Genomic DNA, 21,077 nt, shown 5'->3' on the forward strand with positions numbered 1-21,077 from the left:
TTGGGATGTGCAAGTCTTCCCCTGGAGATCCAATTCGAGTGGACTCACTGAGGGGAGCTCACAGACTGAAGGCTTGAAGGTGCGGTCCCAGGAATGTGGTGAAGCCAAGTGGCTTACCCCAGTGAGCAGGAGTAACCCTCAAGGAGGGTTGTCACACTGAAGGGGTTCTACCAGCCATGTGAAAGCACCACCATATGTGTGGTTCCATGATACCAGTATTAGTCAGCCTCTAAAAGTGAGAGAATCCAGAGTTTAGGGCCAGTGATTTTCCATCCCCCCACCACACACACACACACACAGAGTAAGTTTTAAACAAACAATACTCTACACAGCAATGATTGTGAAGCTTGGTTGAGGTGGTGGAGTCAGAGGGTGGGATATTTTCCAGGGAATGCCTTACTGCTAAATGATGAACTAGCTCTCGGCTGAGCCCTCAAGGGTTAACACGTTGTTAATGTAGCCTCATACTCTACAAATTTCAGAGTAACAGCCGTGTGTCTGTATTCGCAAAAAGAAAAGGAGTACTTGTGGCACCTTAGAGACTAACCAATTTATTTGAGCATGAGCTTTCGTGAGCTACATCCGATGAAGTGAGCTGTAGCTCACGAAAGCTCATGCTCAAATAAATTGGTTAGTCTCTAAGGTGCCACAAGTACGCCTTTTCTTTTTGCGTATACTCTACAAAGCAGCAGGAATGGAGGGAGAAGACACACACCACATGGGGGGGGGAGGGGTGGAGAGGGAGAGACATGCGCATTGCCTCTTTAAAGTACACTGACCCTACTCTAAGTACACTGCCTTTTTAAGCAGATCAGAAGTTGAGACAGCAGCTACTGCTATCATGCTCCCTCGGTCCTGAGCCCTGTCATGTCCCCATCCCCCTGCTCTGCGGAGATGGGGGGCAGGAGTGTGTGTGGGGGAACGACACCCTGACATTACCGCCCCCTCCCCCCCACAGCAAGCAGGAGGCTCCCAGGAGCAGCTCTAAGGCAGAGGGCAGGAGCAGTACATGGCAGTGGGGGGAGGGACAGCTGAACTGGCCTGCACTTGATAGCCTGCTGAGCAGCTGCTGCACAGGGAACTTAGCTGACCGAGGAGCTGATAGGGGGGCTGTCGGTCCACCCTGGTTCCAATCCCCCACCAGCTAGCTGCAACAGGCTGCTTTTCCTGCAAGCAGTGGACAAAGCAGGTGGCTGCCAAACAACATTATAAGGGAGCATTGCACAACTTTAAATGAGCATGTTCCCTAACTGAACAGCAACATAACAACGAAACAACATTAACCGGGACAACATTAAGTGAGGAGTTACTGTACTAGAAAGCATTGAGATCGTGTTGACTATATGCTTGTGAGAGTACAATTACTTTCTGGGCCAACCCATCAGGAATGAGGGTAGAGAATACTAAGAGGGTAAAAAGTGGAGTTTGGCCAAACATCACTAATATTTTGATATTTTCCAGTTTTTTTAATTAGTCATGGTGGGGCTTGAAATTCTTAGGCTTTTTTCTCATGAGGTAGCTCATGCACTCGAACTGCCGTTCGCTATTATTAGTTCTTGATGGCAACAGACTGAGAAGGAAAGCAAACAGCATGGAAGCGTCCTGGGGAACAAGCCACAGTGTATTCTTAAGCATTCTTGCTTAAGCACACTCTGCAAACGATGCAACTAACAGAAGATGCAATTTCCATAGTGACCACATCTGGGAATAGAAAAAGTTGAGGCAACCATGTCACACTACTGGATAGTGTAACGGAGCTGTAAAGCAGCACTAACTAAGCAAGAGATAGGGCCTGAACCTGCTGCCTGAAAAGAACAGTTACATAAATATCCAAATGTGTGTAGATCGTGCAGAAGCAGCAAGCAGTGAAGCACATCACACTCTCAGATACAGAGGAAGTGAAAGGTGTTAAAAGGATCAAACAGAAAACAACGTATGAGATATTTACAAGATCAAAACACCGTTTGTGGCTAACAAGATTTGGTCAATAATCTAAACGTACCAAAGATTCGCCAGATTAAACAGTGATCTAGTTTTCTGCTTCACTGTCAAATATTGATTTAATTATTTGTAGAGTTTCATCACACATTTCTAAAAGCACCTGAGCTCAGACTGCATTACCGTTTATGGCATTGTCAATGTTGGTGCAGCTGCATCATTCTTGGAAAAGAAGTGAGTTTTTTAGAATAGACAGCCTTGGACAGCAAGAATGAAAAAAAATATAGGCAGAACACTGCATAATCATACACTTTATTTACACCACAAACAGGAAGTTAGATTAAGGCTGTCAGCAATTTAAATACTAAAGAAAACTTGTGACAGTCTGCTGAAGGCAAAACAATCCCTGCTGAGTTTCAGGGACCAACCCTGGTCTTAAAAATCTAAATTCAGATTTCAAATCATTTCCTTCCAGCAGCTAACCCTTTTCATTTGCAGTATCAACAAACTTACAACTGCACAAATATTTCTGTAATTTTTTTACCTTTGAAGTTTTGAAAAAAAGAGGGTTGATGACTTTGTCTAGATGATGAGTTTTACTTATATCGCCAGGTACCACAATTAAGCTAATTAAATTTGTGAATAAGTTTTTCCTTCTTGTGCTTATTCCACTTATCTTACAGCACTGTTAATATCCATCCATCTTGGATTCCTTCTGTGGGGCAGGTTTTGGCTTTGTAGGTGACAAAGCTTACTGAGGCACCGAAACTCAGGCACTGTACAGCTGCCACAGTTCTGCCCCTAAGTATAGACAAGATCAAGCTGGGATCAAGCTGCACTGAGCTAATTTGAAGCTTTCCCCTGTACTTTTAAATGGACCAACCTCAATTAGCTTAATCTATGCAACCCCCTGCTCGTCCTTTTTACACAATTCAGGGTGGCTCCAGTACAGCTATACCATTTGCTGGCTGGCCATCCTGATGGCTGCGTAGTTGGGGGCCGTTCAAGCTCTTTTGCTTTGTCTTCACTAGGAAAAATGAGTTTAAAAACTCAAGTTAGCAGAAGTAACGTGCTACTGCAGTAGAAATCATAAAAACCAAGTGTCAGATCCTATGTTTATCAAGGCAATGGATGCAATTTAACAACTGTGGCCCATAACAGATAGTACTGCAAATGGTTTAGGACACTTGCTTCAAAATTTTCTTTCTGAACATCAGTGAAAGCAGATCTTTGCAAGCACCGTTAAGGGCCATCTTCTCAAAATTCCACACCAAACATAATCTTGGGTTTAATAAAAAATTTTGGTAATTTTTTTTCTTGATTTTAATCATATAGTTAAACAACGTGATTAAGTTTTCCCATTGTAATAACTGTTCAGTTATATATGTAAATTGGTTACGTTTTTCCAAACCTGAAGAAGAGCTCTGTGAAGTTCGAAAGCTCATCTCTTTCACCAACAGAAGCTGGTCCGATGAAAGGTCTCACCCACCCTGTCTCTCTCATATATGTAACCTTCAATTTAAATGGGGTTTCATAAGTCTACATTTATAACACTACTTCTTCCTCCACAACGGATTTGCATCATTTCATGACCAAGCAGTTTCAGTTCTTACCTAAAAAAGAGGGGGGTGGAAGGGAGGAGGGAAAAAAATGAAAGCGTAATCCACTGGAAAGAACTTCTCTGGTAAATTAAATGTTTGTACCCTTTCAGTCACTGCAGTTAAATGCCTTGTTCATTTGACTGCTTAATATGCAGTCCATGTGCTTTCCCAGATCCAGTACCGTATTTAGTATATGGTATCTTGCTGTAATCGCTGTAGCTTTGAAAGTGGTTTCTAGGAGACCTCTTGCTTTATGTTATGGTCATATTTTTCTGTTGATTAATTCTATACAGCTGCTTGACCACAGTGTTTGGTATTAAAATTGCTTCAACATTTTGGAATATTTGTTGCCTGAGACTACAAAATACAGTTTTTATATTTCCATACTTAAAGTAGTTAAGGACCTGCACAATAATTTGTGGCTTCTGAAACCCATTAAATTTAAGTGGATCCATGCAGGAAGACCAGAAGATAGTTTGAATACCAGGAAACTTAAGAGGTACTATAATGTTCAAGCTTGAGAACAATTTCAGATAGGGTACTTGCTACATATTTTAAAAACAAGACCATTTTAATCTAGACATTTTCTGTTTAATCTTGTGAACAGATGCTGTCGGGGGTGGAGGAATAGAAAAAAGTTAAATCTTTGTTTTCATTAAATAATAAGACCAGCAGAATTAACCCTCAGTTCCTGAGCAGCATGTACTGCAATGCTCACTGCATGGTCCCTTTGAGCTGCCAGCCTTGTTAGTGAGCAAACAATTCAGATTCATGAACATCTCACTCTCTTTTGAGGGAAAACCAGTATCTTGGCAGCAAAATAAGTGTGCTCTAAGCTCCCAGACATACTTTGATAGTATACTATCATTAACTACATGTGAGAGGGAGTACAACAGTTTTGACAACACTGTTTGACAACCTGGCAAATCTCATGAGATAGGCAAAAGATCCGAGTGGCCCAAGAGTAAGATGGATATGGATATGGATCTGTCCACCTTTCAGAATAAGCTGTGTTTTTCATATTAAAGTTTACTATGATCTCCACAACCCCCATGAAATTGGCTTTGAACAGCTTGGCCACTCACATGGAAGGAGCTAAACCGTGTTAAACAATTTTCAAAAACATGTACCGGAATCTATGCAATCAGGTAATACATGCACAAAAACAGTTTAGGGAGAATCTGTATTTCAGTATTCTAATGAGTTTTAGAACATTCCCAAAGCTGTGAACAGGGCCGAGATGGGAGAGGATATATCAGAAGTCCCCACTATGATCAGGAATGTCTAAGGGTGAGAAGGGGTTCCTGATGTCAAATCAGATCAGCTACTTACAGCATCTTTACTCAAAACTGGTCTTCTGTGAAGCAGAGGATTGAGAAAAACTGCAGAATGTAGACAACTTTCCTAACTGAGAATGCACCCCCTCACACCCACCCGTTTGGCAAGGCACCAGAAAAAATCATCAATGGAGAATGGGCAACTTTTGCTGACAAGTAACAGTATTAGTACAATGAAGTTTACAGGGTCAGTTTTATCCCTGCAGCCAACAGTTGAACAGCAAGAGTGAAAAAAGTCTCCCTCCGTCTACCTTCTTTCCCCAAGCCTCTGCTTCTCCATGTTTCAGAGCAAAAGGGAAAGCTGGACTATGTCTTCACTCCCCAAAAATGCAAAATAAAAACTAGCATTAGTTATCTCACAGAAAAATTCTAGTGGAGACAAAACACTGGTAGTTTTTATACCTATGTAATTAGGTGAGGTCAACATCATTCCCCCCCACACACACACACCGGGGGGGTGGGGGGGGAGGAGTTGTGTGACCTCTCCTAGATACATGGGGTAAAAATTATCAGCATTTCAACTCCACTAGGATTCTAAAGTGAGATAACTAATTCTACAGTGAGGTAACTAATGTGATTAGTTATTAGTGATCTTGCTGTCAAAACATACCTTTTTTGGGGTGAAGAATCTTAGGCTGTGTCTTTAAGGCAGACGACTGTGCTTATTTCTACAATAAAATTAACCCCTCTTAAGTTAGCCTCTCTCAAGTGAGAGCAACTACACACAAACAACATTCAACCTGCACATAGTCATTGTGTTGGCAGGTGCCTCACACCATAACCAACCAACTCGAGTTGAGAATACTACCACACCTGAATTAAGAGCTTGTGCGTATGACTCAAAGTAGGAGCAACACTCAAGTTATAGAACGCTAGTTAACTCTGCAATGAAGACAAGCTTAATTTCACTGCAGCTCATGATTTTCTTGAGTCTTGCACTGTGCCATTGTGGAAAGCTGTGAGCAGAGCAGAGGTATGTAGGTCATTAATAGAAAGGGAACAAGAGATTGCTCCAAAAGCTACATCAATGAGAGCTGTTCACACGGGTACCAGGATTCCCTAACATTAAGTGAAAAAAATCTAAATTGAAGTGGACATTTAATCCAAATCAGTTGCTCACCCACAGAGGAAATGCATCAGCCAGCAGTAGGGAGATTAACATCTTATTTGAAAAGGGTAGTGTCTTTGAGCATACTGTTCCTTTTCTACCTACACTTTGTTTCAATTAACCCACTGCTATATTGTCTGAACAGATTAGCACATCTTCACTGGAACAGACTGTCTTCCTTTTCAGAATGAATGGGTATTGTACAGTATGTCTGGACTCCTTTCTGGTTTTGGGTGAACGTAGCTGCACTGAGAGGTAGGGTGGATAAGATATAAACAATTTACATAAACCAAAACAGCAAACCAAGATCACCAAATATTCCAGCAACAGATGCAACTTCTAACCCAAACCCTAAAACAGTTTCACTTCAGAGGTGAGAGTTAATTGCATATATACAGTTGAACTCTTACCTTATAGACATAAGAATGAAAGGGAAAAAAACATTAACTAAAACTGATTGCCATCAAGAATCAAAATGTGATAATCATAATTTATTATCCTGTAGGTTCTTTACAAGGTTTGAACTTTCATTTTTCACATCTGCCTTAGCTTTCACTTCAATTCTTGAGCAGTTCCCTCCTAAAAAGCAGCATACTATAAAAAGACATTTCCCTATGCAAAGCCCCTCACTATACAGTCTTAAAGAGCACCACATTGCTATCACTTTTTTCAACACCACTTCAAGAAGTTAACATGAAGTCCTGTTTAAAGACAGGAAATCAAAAACAGTGCTTTAACAGTGAAAGTGCACAAGATAGGCAAACTCTCCACTTTACAATTCACACCTTTTTCTGACACTTCCACCCTCTGCAAACTGTGTATTCCCCTGCAAACTTTTTGGTTTAAGCTCTATTTGTTATTCAAAGCCTTGTTATTCCTCTATTTTGAATGTCCTTCTAGAGTAAGCACTTTTATACGTTACTTTAAAAACCACATAAAAATGTGCAGCGCAATATATTGCCATGATGTGGAAGTTGTCAGGTTGTTACACAATAAAGCTCCATTATGTTGCTCAGATGTTCATGGCATTACACTGGCATCAAGCCAAAGCAACATGACAGTGCAATTTGATGTCAACTGTGCTTCAAAATAAAATGATTTGGGGAACCACTTTTAAAAAAAGGAGTGCTTATGTTTCCCAGTTTTTTCGTTCTTCCAATCTAAACATCCATAAGTTGTGTTGTCATCTACAACACTGCATCAAAACAGTTATAAAAAGTTGTATATGGTCAAGCAACAAGTTTTGTGGTCTCAATGGCTCTGTCTTGAGGGGCAAAAAGAGTGTATTTTTCAATTGTATTAGCTCAAGCTGATGGAAAACCCTCAATAAATATGCATGTTAACACATCTGAAGTCATGTTCCAACCTAGGTTTGATCGAGGGCTCCGCAGTAGGCTACAACATGGTCTGTTAATATAGTGGCAAAAACATACATTTTATAGGGGCTTTTCAACAGTATTAGGCTAACCTGCTTGACTGAATGAACTTGATTGAAATACATGCCCCTTTTGCCCAACAAGACATACCTTATGGGCATACACATCCAAAAGATTTTAAATTTGTAATGCTGAAAAAAAGTAATTTATTCCCACTATCATGGACAGCAGAAATCGAAGTTTGGGTTACATGATGAAGGGGATTTCAGGATCATACTTCATGTAGTAAATCAGTTTTATAAAGTTATTGATGCATGTGCTGAGTTGTCATCTGACTTACAAATCCCATTTCAAGTGTTTAGTCTTAAAATGGTAATTTGCATGAGCACAGGGACAGGGGGCCAGAGAATTCAGGACTCAAGTATAGGCTGTGCCTCATAATGAAGGCATTTTCCTCCCATTTCCTTGGAATTTGTCAGTTTATTCTAAACTAAAAAAATACGTAAAAATAGGTAAAGACCAAAATAGAAGGGCAGTGTGGGTGGAGGAGAAGGCTGCTCAGCATTCACAACATACTGGTCAGGTGGTCTCGGCTGCCAGGGTCTTGCTCCCTGTCCCTCTTGCTCCCCACTGCTCAAAGAAAGCAGACAGTGCCACACTGAAGAGCCAGGAGGGATGCACAGTGGTGAGCTGGAGCTGGTTCACTGGAACCGGCTGTTAAATTTAGAAGCCCTTTTAGAACCGGCTGTCCCACGAGGGACAACCAGTTCTAAAAGGGCTTCTAAATTTAACAAACGGCCAAAAGTGGCGCCTTTGGCGCCAACTCCATGGGTGCTCCGGGGCTGGACCACCCACGGGGAAAATTTGGTGGGTGCAGAGCACTCACCAGCAGCTCCACGCCCCACGCCCGGCCCCAGCTCACCTCCGCCTCCTCCTCCTCCCCTGAACATGCTGCCCCGCTCTGCTTCTCCACCCTCCTCCTCCAGTTTCCCACGAATCAGCTGTTCATCCGGGAAGCCCAGAGGGAGGGAGGGGGGGCTGAGAAGCAAGCAGCGGCTTCGCTGATCAACATGATTCAAGCAAGAAAAACCAGAACAGGTACAAAGAATGGAAAAAACCACCAAAGAGAGGAAACGGTTTATTTGAGAGCAAAAGATTCACTGTCAAGACACAACATTGTAATTTTGTTTTTAAAACAGACCTACCCCTGTTTTTAGGCTTGTGATTCAAACAACGTAACAAGGGTCACTGAATGTTTTATTATTTAGTCATTTGTATCAACACTTACCTTATTCCTATAAGTAGAGCTATGAGCATTGAACAGATAGGATCTGCTATCATTAGACCATAGTTCTGCATCAATATAGCTGATATGATTACACCAATACTTCCAAGAGTGTCTGCGACAACGTGTAAAAATACACCTACAAAAGAGCATTAAAAAAAATCAAAACACTTCAAAACCCTTAAAAAAGTTGGTGGAAACATTTTGATGAGAACTCTTAAAAGCAGACAACAACATGAACTGTGCTAGCGAATTTGATGTTGATTTAAAGGGCTTCCTGTAAGTCAGCACAGAATTAGGTCCTATACCCTGAAGAGTAGCTAAGGCATTCAGAGAAACTCTTTTTTAATGTGGCCATGCCATGGAATATTCTTGACTACCACCATCAACTGAACTGGTGACTAAATATCAGAATAGATTTAACCAGTTAGAAGTCCTTCATCCAATGGCTAGGCCATAATACAGCAGATGAGTCAAATCTCTACCCCCAGTGATCCATAAGCAACATTTCTACCTGAGGAGATAACAAAAGTTTTTCTAGCAGGAGCTCTGCAAAGCTTTGCGAGATATTTATGTTTTACAAGTTACATATTCACTGTCAATACAAATTAAAAATATTTCTTGCATTAATAAATTATGATTATATGTGGGCAAATATAGCTTTAGGTTAAAACAGTTGAGAGCCAACTCTTTGTAGCAAGCCAAAGATAAGCCTGTGGAGCTCTCTGCTGGCAATTATTGGTACAGTCACAGTTCATCAGCTGCTGTTAAAATAAGTAATTGTTCACAGCTTGAAGTATTTCACCCATAAACATCTATCCAGATTAAAAAGAAAAAAGATTGGCATTTGATTAAGAAAAACATTTTCAACAGAATTAAAATCTCAAGCTAGTTTTTACATTGTTTGCATAAGGAAACACTAAAGCTATAAACAAAACACACAGCAACTTCAATATCTTTACTGAGAGTTTCAATTAAAATTTTTCTGCCAAAATAAGAAAGGTAAGATAACTGCATTAGTGTTCATTTCACGATGCACTGTTTGCGCAACAAGCAGGAAGATGGCTTCCGAGGTATGTAAAATATATTCTAAATAATCATCCAGTATCACTAAGTTTTATTAAGATAAAACACGTAAGAAAACCTTGAATAACCAGTCTTGTTAAATTCACATTTCATTCTAATTAATATTCTATGTTAAGACCAACAGGCCAGAAATTTGCCTTAAAGAATTTTTTTAAAATTCTTGTTATATATTTGCTTCTGAAACATAGCCATTCACAAACACTTTAATGTGCGGGGGGTGGGGGAGGATTTTAAAGTAATACATATGGTGGAAGAGATCAGATAAGACTATTGCCTTGCAAGTGATATATCTGACAACTACAGGATAACCCCAGAGCCACAGAAGTATCCGATAAGAGACCACAACTATACATTTCTTTATGTCAAGTATAACGCAAGGAAATAAAGTTGCATGTCACATGCTGGCTTCCCTGTGGTTTGGTCAGGCCAATGGTGATTAAATAATCAATTTTAAAGTAATTATTTCTCTTATTATTCTTGTTTAAGCAGCACACATGCAACCAAATGTCCCCTTTGGAGCTCATGTATTGTTGTGTATCATCAACAGCCAGACAAGACGCAGGACGGTGGCAGATAGAGAGCCTTTGTGTATGCCTTCCATAGGGATCTGGCAGACCTTGGGGAAGTGTAAAAGCATCCTTTTCTTATGGTGATAGAGCATAAGTGGAAAACTAGGTAAATGGGGCCAAAGGCTGTGGGGCTGAAGAGAGGGACCCACAGACAGTGAAGCTGCACAGCCACTGAGTTTCCTTCTACTCTCCCTGAACAGATTGTAGCAACTGCCAGGAGGTAACCTTAACAGTCTTCCCCAAATCCCCTCAATTACTAGAGATCACCCAAATCCTTCATTCTGAGAGGAGGGGTAGAGGTCAAGAGATGACTGTGGTTCCTGCCCAGCAGCAGACAAAACCATGGAATGGACCGTATAGACAACCCAGCAGCTGCTGCAGAATAGCTCACAGAAAGCCAGAAAGAGCAAAGTACTAAGGCAGCTTCGTTGTCAGCCCCTACCTAGACTCCCCAGCAGCTCCTAATTTCCCTCCTCACCCTTCCATTTATTTGGAGACGGAAGAATACAACACTGTCCCACACTGACGTTTAGACTGCAAGATGCCCACAGGGACATGGCTGTAGAGATGTTCTCTACCAGCCCCATTCCCTATTCCCAATTTATGTTATAAGAAAAGAATTGATCCAGGCGTCCAGAACGAGCTAAGTTACTGGGGGTTTTGTTTTAGCTAGACAAGATGGTTATTCACTCACCATATTCTCACTTTCCTGAAAGGTGAAGTTAAGTACCGCAATCCTCAACCCTTTAAAATCCAAAATATTGGCCAAAGCTTTTCAAATTTGTTCCAGTATGATATTACTTACTATTTCATTACTTTCCAGAGCATGTACTGCCATAGGAGATAGGCACTTAAAATACAGAAATTATGTCACTTGTATAAACTTTTCACATTGAATTTCTGAAGAAAATAAACCAGACACTTAACACAACTTTCTGTTCATTATTAATACCTATAATAACAAACAACACCACTGAATTTAAAGCCAGCATCTAAATGGGTCTATTATCTAACCTAACAACCCACTATGGTTATTCTTGTCATACCTTCTAAAATCTGTCTGTTGGATCCTGCAGCCCCTTCAAGAGAGTGATCATCTGTAGAGACAATTATTGACAAGTTAAGCCACATACAATGTATCCTTCTAAACTTATCAATTCTGTTAAGCTTCAGAAAGAAAAACTACTTTGAGTGCACCATAAAGTTATTCATGATGACTAGTCATAACTCCGGCTAGAAAATTTAGTATTTGCTGTACCAGAATGAAGGTAAAGAGCAAGCTAAAATTTCAAGATGGGGAGAGGGAGGAGAGAAGGGGAAGCCTGTGTATATGTGTGCGTGTATAGGAGTGTGTGTATATATTATATTTTACACATACTCTACTCCTGTTTATCCAAAACCCTATTATCCAGATCTCTGCAGTATCCAAACTCTTTCATTGTCCCTCAGTGTGAGACACGTGCTGCTGAAGGTATGTATCTCATGCTGGGGGACAAGGAGGGAATTTGAATAATGATGAGGTTCGGATAATGGAGCACAGACCCTCTGCAACGATTGCAAGGACGACGAGGAGCAGGAGCCATTGCTGCCCTCGGCTAAGACGGAGACCACCTTGCTACTGCATGGCTCCTGTAGCAGTGCAGGGAGCCCTCTGCAGCCCACCTGTGGATTGAATGAGCAGGGCTATGGCAACAAAGGGCTCCCTATGCAGCCTGGGGACAAGGAAGGGGGCAGAAGTTGGGATAATAGGGTTTCGAATAAATGGGACTATACCCTTTAAATGCACGTGTGCATAAAATGTACTATAAAATGCCGATCCCTGAAGGCACAAAGTGTGGGGGATTGCAGTGGAGGCTGCAGTCCTGACAAGAGAAAGCAGAAACTATACTTTGAACCTTTGCATACACATGTGAATACTTAGGTGGACACATCTTTTTTAACGTAACCAAGCTGTATGCATAGCTAAACCAATATAACAGGTATAATTCTTTTTTAAAGTAATATGAACTACATGACATAACTCGAGCTGGTTTTGTTAAGGGCTTTTTGAAAAGCTGATACCTTTAAGTTTTCCTCTACACAAACAAGTTTACAGTTAAAGTTGCATATTTACTACCACAAATATTAGTATAATTCACAAGTATTAGATTAGTTCTCATTATTGCAATGCTTAATTTACTACAAAGCTCACAATGAAACAACAATTATATGCCGCAAAAAGAAGCAGCACTGACTCAGATGTACCACAAGATGCATTAGGTGGATAAGAACATGCCACTAGCATTCTCCTTTTAGAAACATTTCTTCCATATGTGCTGGCTAAAGCAAGCTGACAGCATCTTCTCATCTATCCACAAAGATCTATGCCAGTAAAACTTAATGGCACATACCATCTCTGGTGCATGACCTTTGTTTTCAGACAGACACTTACCATGACAATAATCCTGATTGTGCGAGTCTCTCTTCCCATGACTGTGATCATGAGAATGCCCATGGCCATGTTTGGATTCATGGCTGTGACCGTGACCTCCGTGACTGTGTCCATGGCTGAGAACACCATTAAACAGAGAATGACTGTGCTCATGCCCTATAAATAAATATCACTGTCAGAATACTGTGTACATGAATATTAAAGAAAAGTATGCTTTCATTCATTTCTAAAGTACTTAATATCTACCTGCTCCTCACGGAAAAGAGAAGATTTTTTTTTCATGTAGGTCACAGAGAAAAACTAGTACACATAATTCAAAATCTAAATTAATCCAAGTTATGTTGCGGCATAAAATATTTACTGAACTTGAACAACGAAGTCAAAATGATTTATATGTTACTTCTTTTTGAGCCAAGCCATTTTAGACCACCACTGAAATATCCTGCATACATTTTTGCATGACTAACACACACTTCCAGCTCTGTGAGGTGAACGTGGCCATACTTTTCTTGCGTTTATACTATGATGTTTTTAAAATCAATCACATTAAAAAGTGTGTAAAATACTTACACTACTTCCACCTGTCAGGATGAGTTACAGTTCACAGACTATGTTAGAAAGTCTAATGTCAGCAAAAAAACAGATATTTGTGTATATAAATCTTGAATTTAATTTGAAAAACCATGCCAAACAATTGCAAGAACTACTGAAAGAGTTTCTTCTTTGATTTAAGATTTTTGTTCAGCTATTCTCCTGTAAAATGCTCCACCTGAGGCCATTTCAGTCTCCTATTTAAAGAGAAAAATCTTTTGTAGAAATGAAAATTCTTGCAAGTCTCTTACAATAAACTACAAGTTCCAGACAGCAGATTAATGTCTTTTTGGGTTTCCAATTATTGGGAGTTCAATAAGGAGGAAAAATGGACACTATCTTAGTAATACTGAAAAAGCCAAGGCTGTACATGACTCAATAGGCTTGCTACTGAAAAACATAAAACATACAACATGCAGACCCTGGTTGGAGGGCTAACTGTAACTGAACACAAATGAGGAAAGGATAATGAGAATTACAATGGTCATACCAGAGCCATGTGAGTGTCCATGGCCTCCATGTTGAAAAACAAATATTCCTATAAGATTCACAAGGAATCCTAATACAGACACAGGAAGAAGTCTCTCATGATGCACATCAGGAGGCTCCAGTGCTCTCTACGAAAAGAAGAAAGTTTAGTGTATCATTTATAATCCTACCACACAATTAGAAGCAACTCCAGAAAATAGACACAGTATTACATATCTGATTTGATGCAGGAGTTTTCTGATACAATATCCAAATCAAGAGATTAATGATAATGAATTAGGAATGCTGGTATTCTAGAAGAATTATGAAAACTTAAAAAACCTCAATACCTATATTTCTCCTTGTTTGGAAGTGAGTCACCAAATATTTTGTATGTCTCTTTTCAAATGGTATTAGAGCTACATTTCACTATCATCTTCTACATTATATTCTGTTAAGGCATTATTCAGCTCAAAACAATACCCAGACATTTTAGTTCTCAGTTATACGGGGACTACGTAAAATTATTTCTCAGTCTGAAGAATACCTCTTCTCTCTCAAAAGGTGAGGTAAGAGGAGCAGCTGAGAGTCTATTTTCTTGGAGTTTTAATTACCCCTAAATCCCATGTTAAAAACGGAAACAAGTTTACCAGAACCTATTACGGACATCACTAAAACACTCTAGAATTACTTTTTGTAGTTAGCAATGCTTCCTCTGACACTGTTTAATCCTGCAAGCCTCTCTAACAGAGTAGGAAAAGGGCTAAAAAGGGAAGAAGTGCCTGCTCATTTAGCATGTGAGTGGGTGGGAATGAACCAACGCTACAAAACTGGACTGCCTATTACCAGAGGTCAGTATAAAAAGATGAGGCCCCCAGCATGGGCCAGGGGGAGCACTCTAACGAAAAACCCACTCCCACATTCCCAGCAGAAAAGACAAGCTGCCATTTTATCAGGAGACTGCTTTGAGGCTTCCTGGTGGTCTCCATACTGAATATCAGGCTTTGGGTTAGTATTTTTTCTGGCTAGCTTTTGTAGTCTTAGAGTAAAGTTTTCCAAAGCATTTAAGTAACTTATGAGCCTATGTCCCATTAACTTTTGATTAACTAAGTCACCTGTGAAAATGGGACTTCCTGCTTTTGAAAGTTTTACCTTTTGTTACTATCAAACAAATAAGCTACCTGTCAATAGAAAAGAAGAAAACATACCTGCAAGTGTTCAGATTGTTATTGTGTGACATTTATTCAAGACCTCTTCCAGGCAAAAATTAACACTACCTCCTAATAGCATAAAAGCCAGTTTCTCTGCTCACTCATTTTTCTTCACAACCTAATCAACACTACCGCTGCTGTTTGACAATCTTATCCCTTTTTTTCCTTCTGACAAATGTCTAATCCTAACTTCTTACTTAGAATGCTCTGTCCACATAAAATGCCCAAATGGCTTCCTTTTGTTTTTCTAGCCTTATTTTTCCTTTAATAATGAAAAGGAAGAGCCATTCCATGGAATACTATACTGGCTGCTGAAGAAAAGGGTAGATCTGACAGAAGTTAGTATCATTCATGCAATCAAAATACGTTATTCTGAAAGCTAATACAGACACTCTGAAAAAAGAAGATATTTATACATGTACATCCAACACTGACTCCAGCGGATTTTCTCTATTCTGTTCAGATGACACAAGTTTAATTGGTTGCAAATATGACTACTCATCATCCATTACAGTATCGCTTGGGTTGTCCTCTCCCCTTAAATATACACTCCTAAACAGAAATGCAGCTTCTGCAAAGGTAAACATTTTTTCAGAGGAGATTTATTGACTGCAATTGACCTCAGAACATACCTCAACGCCTTCAGAGAAAATGAAGAATGCAGTGAAGATCAGAAACAGACCGTTTACAAAACCAGCCAGTACCTCTGCTCGAACATACCTAGAATCAAATCAGCAATACCAGATGTTACCTCTCCTTTTTATAAACTAAACGTCCAGAAGTGTTGAGAGTTTTTAATTTCAGTATATCAGAGGCAGGATGGTGCTATGGACTAGACTCTGGTTTATTCCTTCCTCCCCCTACTGTAGCTTATGTATAACCAAATTTTTGAAATGAAGGACTGATGTGTGAATTGACGGGGAGTTTTGAATGTCAACCAACCTGATTTTTATTGGCTTGGATATAAAATACACTAAATTATTTTCCACACTGCAGCACACTTTTCAGATGATCTCAAAGTGTATTACATAGGGAGGAGAGAATCCCCATAATACAGATGAGGAAAATGGCACAATATTAAGTGACCTGGACGGTCTCTCAGAAAGCCAGTAGTAGAGTGGGGAATAGAACTGATGTCTCTTGACTCCAGTCAGGTCTGAAAGTAACTGAGGCCACTTACTGGGGCGGGGAGGCTCCGGCCCCAGAAGGGGTGGGGCCTCGGGTGGAAGGGGCGGAACTGGGGGCGTGGGGGGTCAGCATCCCCGAGCCAGCCCTTCCAGTCCAGCTGGCCCGCGCCACCCAGGGCTCCCGTGTTGATTTAAAGGGCCCAGGACTCCGGACGCCACTGCTGCTACGGCAGCAGCAGCAGCGTCTGGAGCCCCGGGCCCTTTTAAATCGCCAGCTCCAGGGCAGCTGCTCCCTTTGTGCCCCGCCCCCCCACCCATCGGCGGCCGGGGGGGCCAAAAGGGGCAGGAACATTAAAGCGCTACAGGGTCCTTTGCCGCGGCCCCGCCAACGGGGGGGCACAGCAACATTAAAGCGTGGCAGTGGCAAACGACCATCCTTAAAGCGCTGCCACAGGAGCGCTTTAATGTCCCTGCCCCTTTTGCCTCCCCTGTCGGTGGCCCTGCTGGTACGGACCCACATTAAAGCATTGCCATGGCAGCACTTTAAGGACGGTCCTTTGCCGCGGCAGCGCTTTTTAACGTTGCTGCCCCTTCCCCCCTCCTCCATCGGCAGCCCTGCCAGTATGGACCCTACCAGCAGGGCCGCCGACAGGGGAGGCAAAAGGGGCAGGGACATTAAAGCGCTGCCATGGCAATGCTTTAATGTGGGCTGGGTCTGGACCGGTGCAGGTTCTTACCAGTACACAGTACTGGCCCGTACCAGCTCACTTTCACCCCTGACTCCAGTCCACTGATATAAACACTATGATAGGCTGCTTCCCCTTCACCAGTTGTTTACGGTTTTCAGATATTAGATCTATATAAAAGAAATGGTTCCTTATCTTGTGGTAAGTGTTTGAGATATTCTGTGCATGTGGATCCTACTTATGGTGCAGCAGCGCCCCTTGCACAGGTGTTCTGAAGTTCAAACAACAGCGTCCAGTAGGGATCATGCATATACCCTTCATGCCCATATGCACCTCCTCACAACTTGTTCTCCCTCAGTTTCTTCACTGCCCAGAGTCTCAAGAGGAGTCTCCAAGCAGCAAAGATGGAGAGTGGGTCTTGGGAGTCATAGGCACAGAACCTCTTGAAGAACAACAGTTTACCACAAAGCAACAGTTTCTTCATGTTCCTGCACATGTGGCTCCCAGTTATAGTGATTTAGGTAGTGGGAGCTAGGAGCTTATCTTCCAAGCTGAGCATATCCCAATCAGCATGCATTCCAGATGTTGATACTAGGGAGAGTCGTGGTTGGTCAGTGGGTAGAGAACCACATCACAGCTCTATAAAATTTCAATGACTGCAACTCTGCTGAAGCATGCTGCCAAGGTAGCTTGAGTAGAACTAGCAGTAACTTGACTTGGTATCTGTAATTTATGGATGACAAATTGATAGTCCATATAGATAATCTCCAAGAGGAGGCTGCTCTGCCTTCAGATGCACTGCCACATGCTTTAAGAAGCCTAGGAGATTTTCTGAACAAACTTGTCTTACTAAGATAGTACTAATGTACCATCTGACATCTGAGGATGAGTGAGGCCACGGAAAAAAGAGACCTATATATTGATTAACATGAAGGTCCAATACAATCTTAGGGATAAACTTAGGGTGAAGTTGCATGGTGACCCCGTCTGCATGGAATATTGCATACGGTGGACTAGACAGTGTGTGGACTGATCTTACTCTATACGCAGAAGTGCACAGGAGAGCTCCAATAAATTCTATGGATTGGGATGGAATCAACTGAGATTTCTTTAAGTTGATTTTCAATCCTAACTCTGAGAACAGGCCCAGAATCCATTTTACCAAATTGGAGACCTGCTGGCTAATTTGCCTCGGATTAACCAACTGTCAAGGTGTAGGTGCATAAATACTTTGACAATGTAAATGAGTGGTTACCACCACCAGACACTTCATGAAAATTCAAGGTACAGCTGAGAGACCAAATGAGATGACCCTGAACTGATGTTCCTTCAGTACTGCAGTGAGGAGAAGCTTTGTGTGTAACAGAAATACAACCACATGAAAGTGTGCGTCTTGCAAGTTGAGAGTACTGAATTAGTGCATTGGATCTAATGTCATATGCCAGAGTCACCATGCAAAACTTTGGACTGGCCATATACATGTTGAGGAGCCTGAGAGCTACTAAAGACTGCCACTCCCCTTTTCCTTTGGTATCAATAAGTAAAGGGAATAAAATCCTTTTCCTCCGAAGTGAAGTACCTCTGGCTCTACAGCATGTAGCTCTACTAGAAACTGTATCTTTTGGTGCACAAGATTCATGTGAGATTGGTCCCTGAAAAGGGGTGGGGAGGTATGGTGTACCATGGCAAAATTGTAGGGCATACCTTGTTGAATGATCTGCAAGACCCAACAGTCTGAGGTTATTACAGTCTAGACATCCTTGGGGTGGGGAAGATACAGATCCACAGATTGGGTTGGTATCCTTGACTAAAGCATTATATTTGTTGTTGGGATGGTTGAGAAGTATATGAAGAAGTTGCTTTCTGCTTTAGGAATCTCTGTTCCTTTCTAAACTGATTTAGTTGTTTCTGATGGTGCAAGGATGTAGATGATTGAAATCTCTGTCAAGTAGTATTCTAATATATTGTAACCTTTTAGAGTTGGAAATATAAAACCACAAGATCTAAGCATGGCCCAAGAATCTTTCAAAGGGTGCAGTGTGTCACTAAACAGGTCTTTTCCATCAAACAGTAAATCCTGTACCATAGTCTACAGTTCTTTAGGTAGACCTCAGGCAGGCAATCAGGAGTCTCTCATCATGGCAATTCCAGTGGCCACTGACCTTGCGTCTGTAAAGCTCTGCATGGAGAAAGACCCTAGAAATCTAACATCCCTCTGAGCAGATCAATTTAAACTCCTCCATTAAATCAAGTGATAGTTCATTGGAAAAATCTGCTGCCTTGTCCCACTGTATAGTTACTTCTAGTCAACAGAGCTAAATAGTTCACCATCCTGACCTGAAGGGATGTTGAAGGGCAAACCTTGCAGCCAAGGGGACCTTTTTCTCATATGACAGATTTGTAAGCTTGTTTGGCTCTAACTAATTGTTGTGACTAACGATGACGATGGCAATGAACGCGAACAAAAATATTCAAATCCTTTAGGAAGGACTCGTTACTTTCGTTCAGCCCTTTTCAAAGTATGGGCTTGCCCATAATTCTTTGGCAGCAGCAAGAATCTTCATCAATTGGAAGAGCTATTCTGCTCTGAGCAGCTGGTAGCAAGATATCAAATAACTTGTATGTCGTCCTAGAAGTTCCTTTGGAGCTGTTTCAGGATGTCTGCCATTCTTTTTAAAAGTTCTTGATAGGTCTTAAAATCATCCCGCAGATGAGGTTTCATCTGGTGTAGGTATAACAAGAGGTGTATATGAAGGGTTATTGTGAATTTCTCCGCACTCTTCCTCAAAGGATTTTGTGATTCCACATTTGGTTGAGGTATTGGCAAAAAGCAGGGTTTTGACGGCTTTCTCAAGGAGATTCTTGGGAGACTAAAAGACTTGGTAGCCATGAATGAGGCGGCCCAGGTGGCCAATAAGGCCTTAGTTGAAATCCATAGGCAATGGGCTTAAGGAGGCTGTCCCCAGGGAATGAAAGCTGATTCTTGCAATGGGGGTCTAAAGGTAGAGTCCTTAGGATAAACTATTTTATCCTAAAGCTTAGCTCAAGAAGGAGACAGTGAAGTTGGACGAGGTTCTGGTGAATGGTCTCTACTGGGTGCTTGGGAAGAGTCACAGATGACAATGAAGAGTCTTCAGAGTGGGGAATTGCACAAGAAGGCATTGCTAAAGTATGAGGAGTAGACAATTTTACCATGACTATGGCTCCCAGAATGTAGTGATATCTTCGTGATCGGTATCCTAGGCTGTCCAGATAGTCTTGAATCCAGCTGAAAGAGGGGAATAAGCCAATAAAGGGGAGCATAACTCTGGAGTTATTCTCATGTCATCCATGTCCCTAAAATGGAGAGCTGAAAGCATCTCTGGCAACACTTACGAGAAAGGAGGAGGAGTCTGGTACCACTGCTGACAGGTTCTTCTTGCCTGAAAATTATAGCCTCACTGTATTAAATTTAAAAATAAATGTATTGTTTAAGTAGCCAAGAACTAAATAACTAATACAAAGTTATAAGGCTAATAAATTGAAACAGTAAAACTATACTAACAGCGAAATCATAACAAAATGTCCCCACTCGCTGCCGAAAAGCAGTTAGAAGGAACTGAGGATGAACAGGTAATGCTGCCCCTTTATGCCCACAGAGGAGGAGCAGGGTGAAGTGCATCAGTGGGCATGAAGAGCTCCTGTGCAACTCTTACTGCAAAACTCCTACGCAAGGGATGTTGCTGCACCATAAGTGGGATTTACACGGACAGGAACTAGAATAAAGCTTTCCTCAATACTCTAAAATCTTCCCCACTAAGATCAGCCACTAAGGGGAAGACTATTTTCATGCCGCAGGTAGATGGTTAGAGCCACGAAAGCAATATTTTGCCCACTGTTAACAGTTTTATTTGGATAATTGTTCCCACTAGCATGTGAGCAACATGTTAATTTTCATTTAGGACCGCCACTGCTGTTCTTAAAATACACAACCAGCATTTCAACCACTCCATTTTTCAAAAAGGCAAGCAGAATCAGCTTAGTGTGGTATGCAGTACTCCAATATAGGGAATATTCAAGTTAAGATTGGGGAAAAACGAAGTCCAAAAAGAAAAACTGTTTCAACTTTGGCTATCACCCGTTACGGTGGATGCTAGCAGCTGAACAATATGCAATGTGACATTTTGTTTTGCAACATGATTTGTAATTCCATTAATATCAATCAGCAAACAGTTCTTGGAAGGGTCTTAAACTTCACCCCAGAAACACAACACTAATTTTATT

At 41.2% G+C, this 21,077-nt stretch overlaps 1 protein-coding gene across 2 annotated transcripts in view; it reads right to left on the bottom strand.

The window, feature by feature from the left end:
- SLC30A7 (solute carrier family 30 member 7) overlaps window positions 1–21,077 on the bottom strand; it is a 48,039-nt gene that overhangs the window by 14,774 nt on the left and 12,188 nt on the right. For both annotated transcript variants that reach the window (XM_077824929.1, XM_077824928.1), the window contains exons 4-8: window positions 15,634–15,721; window positions 13,813–13,939; window positions 12,732–12,887; window positions 11,347–11,397; window positions 8,649–8,784 (exon numbers count right to left, since the gene is read on the bottom strand). In XM_077824929.1, coding sequence (XP_077681055.1) covers window positions 8,649–8,784; window positions 11,347–11,397; window positions 12,732–12,887; window positions 13,813–13,939; window positions 15,634–15,721 — 558 coding nt within the window. The remainder of the gene's footprint in view (window positions 1–8,648; window positions 8,785–11,346; window positions 11,398–12,731; window positions 12,888–13,812; window positions 13,940–15,633; window positions 15,722–21,077) is intronic.

Source organism: Eretmochelys imbricata, chromosome 8, assembly GCF_965152235.1.
Source record: "Eretmochelys imbricata isolate rEreImb1 chromosome 8, rEreImb1.hap1, whole genome shotgun sequence".
NCBI lineage: Eukaryota > Metazoa > Chordata > Testudines > Cheloniidae > Eretmochelys > Eretmochelys imbricata.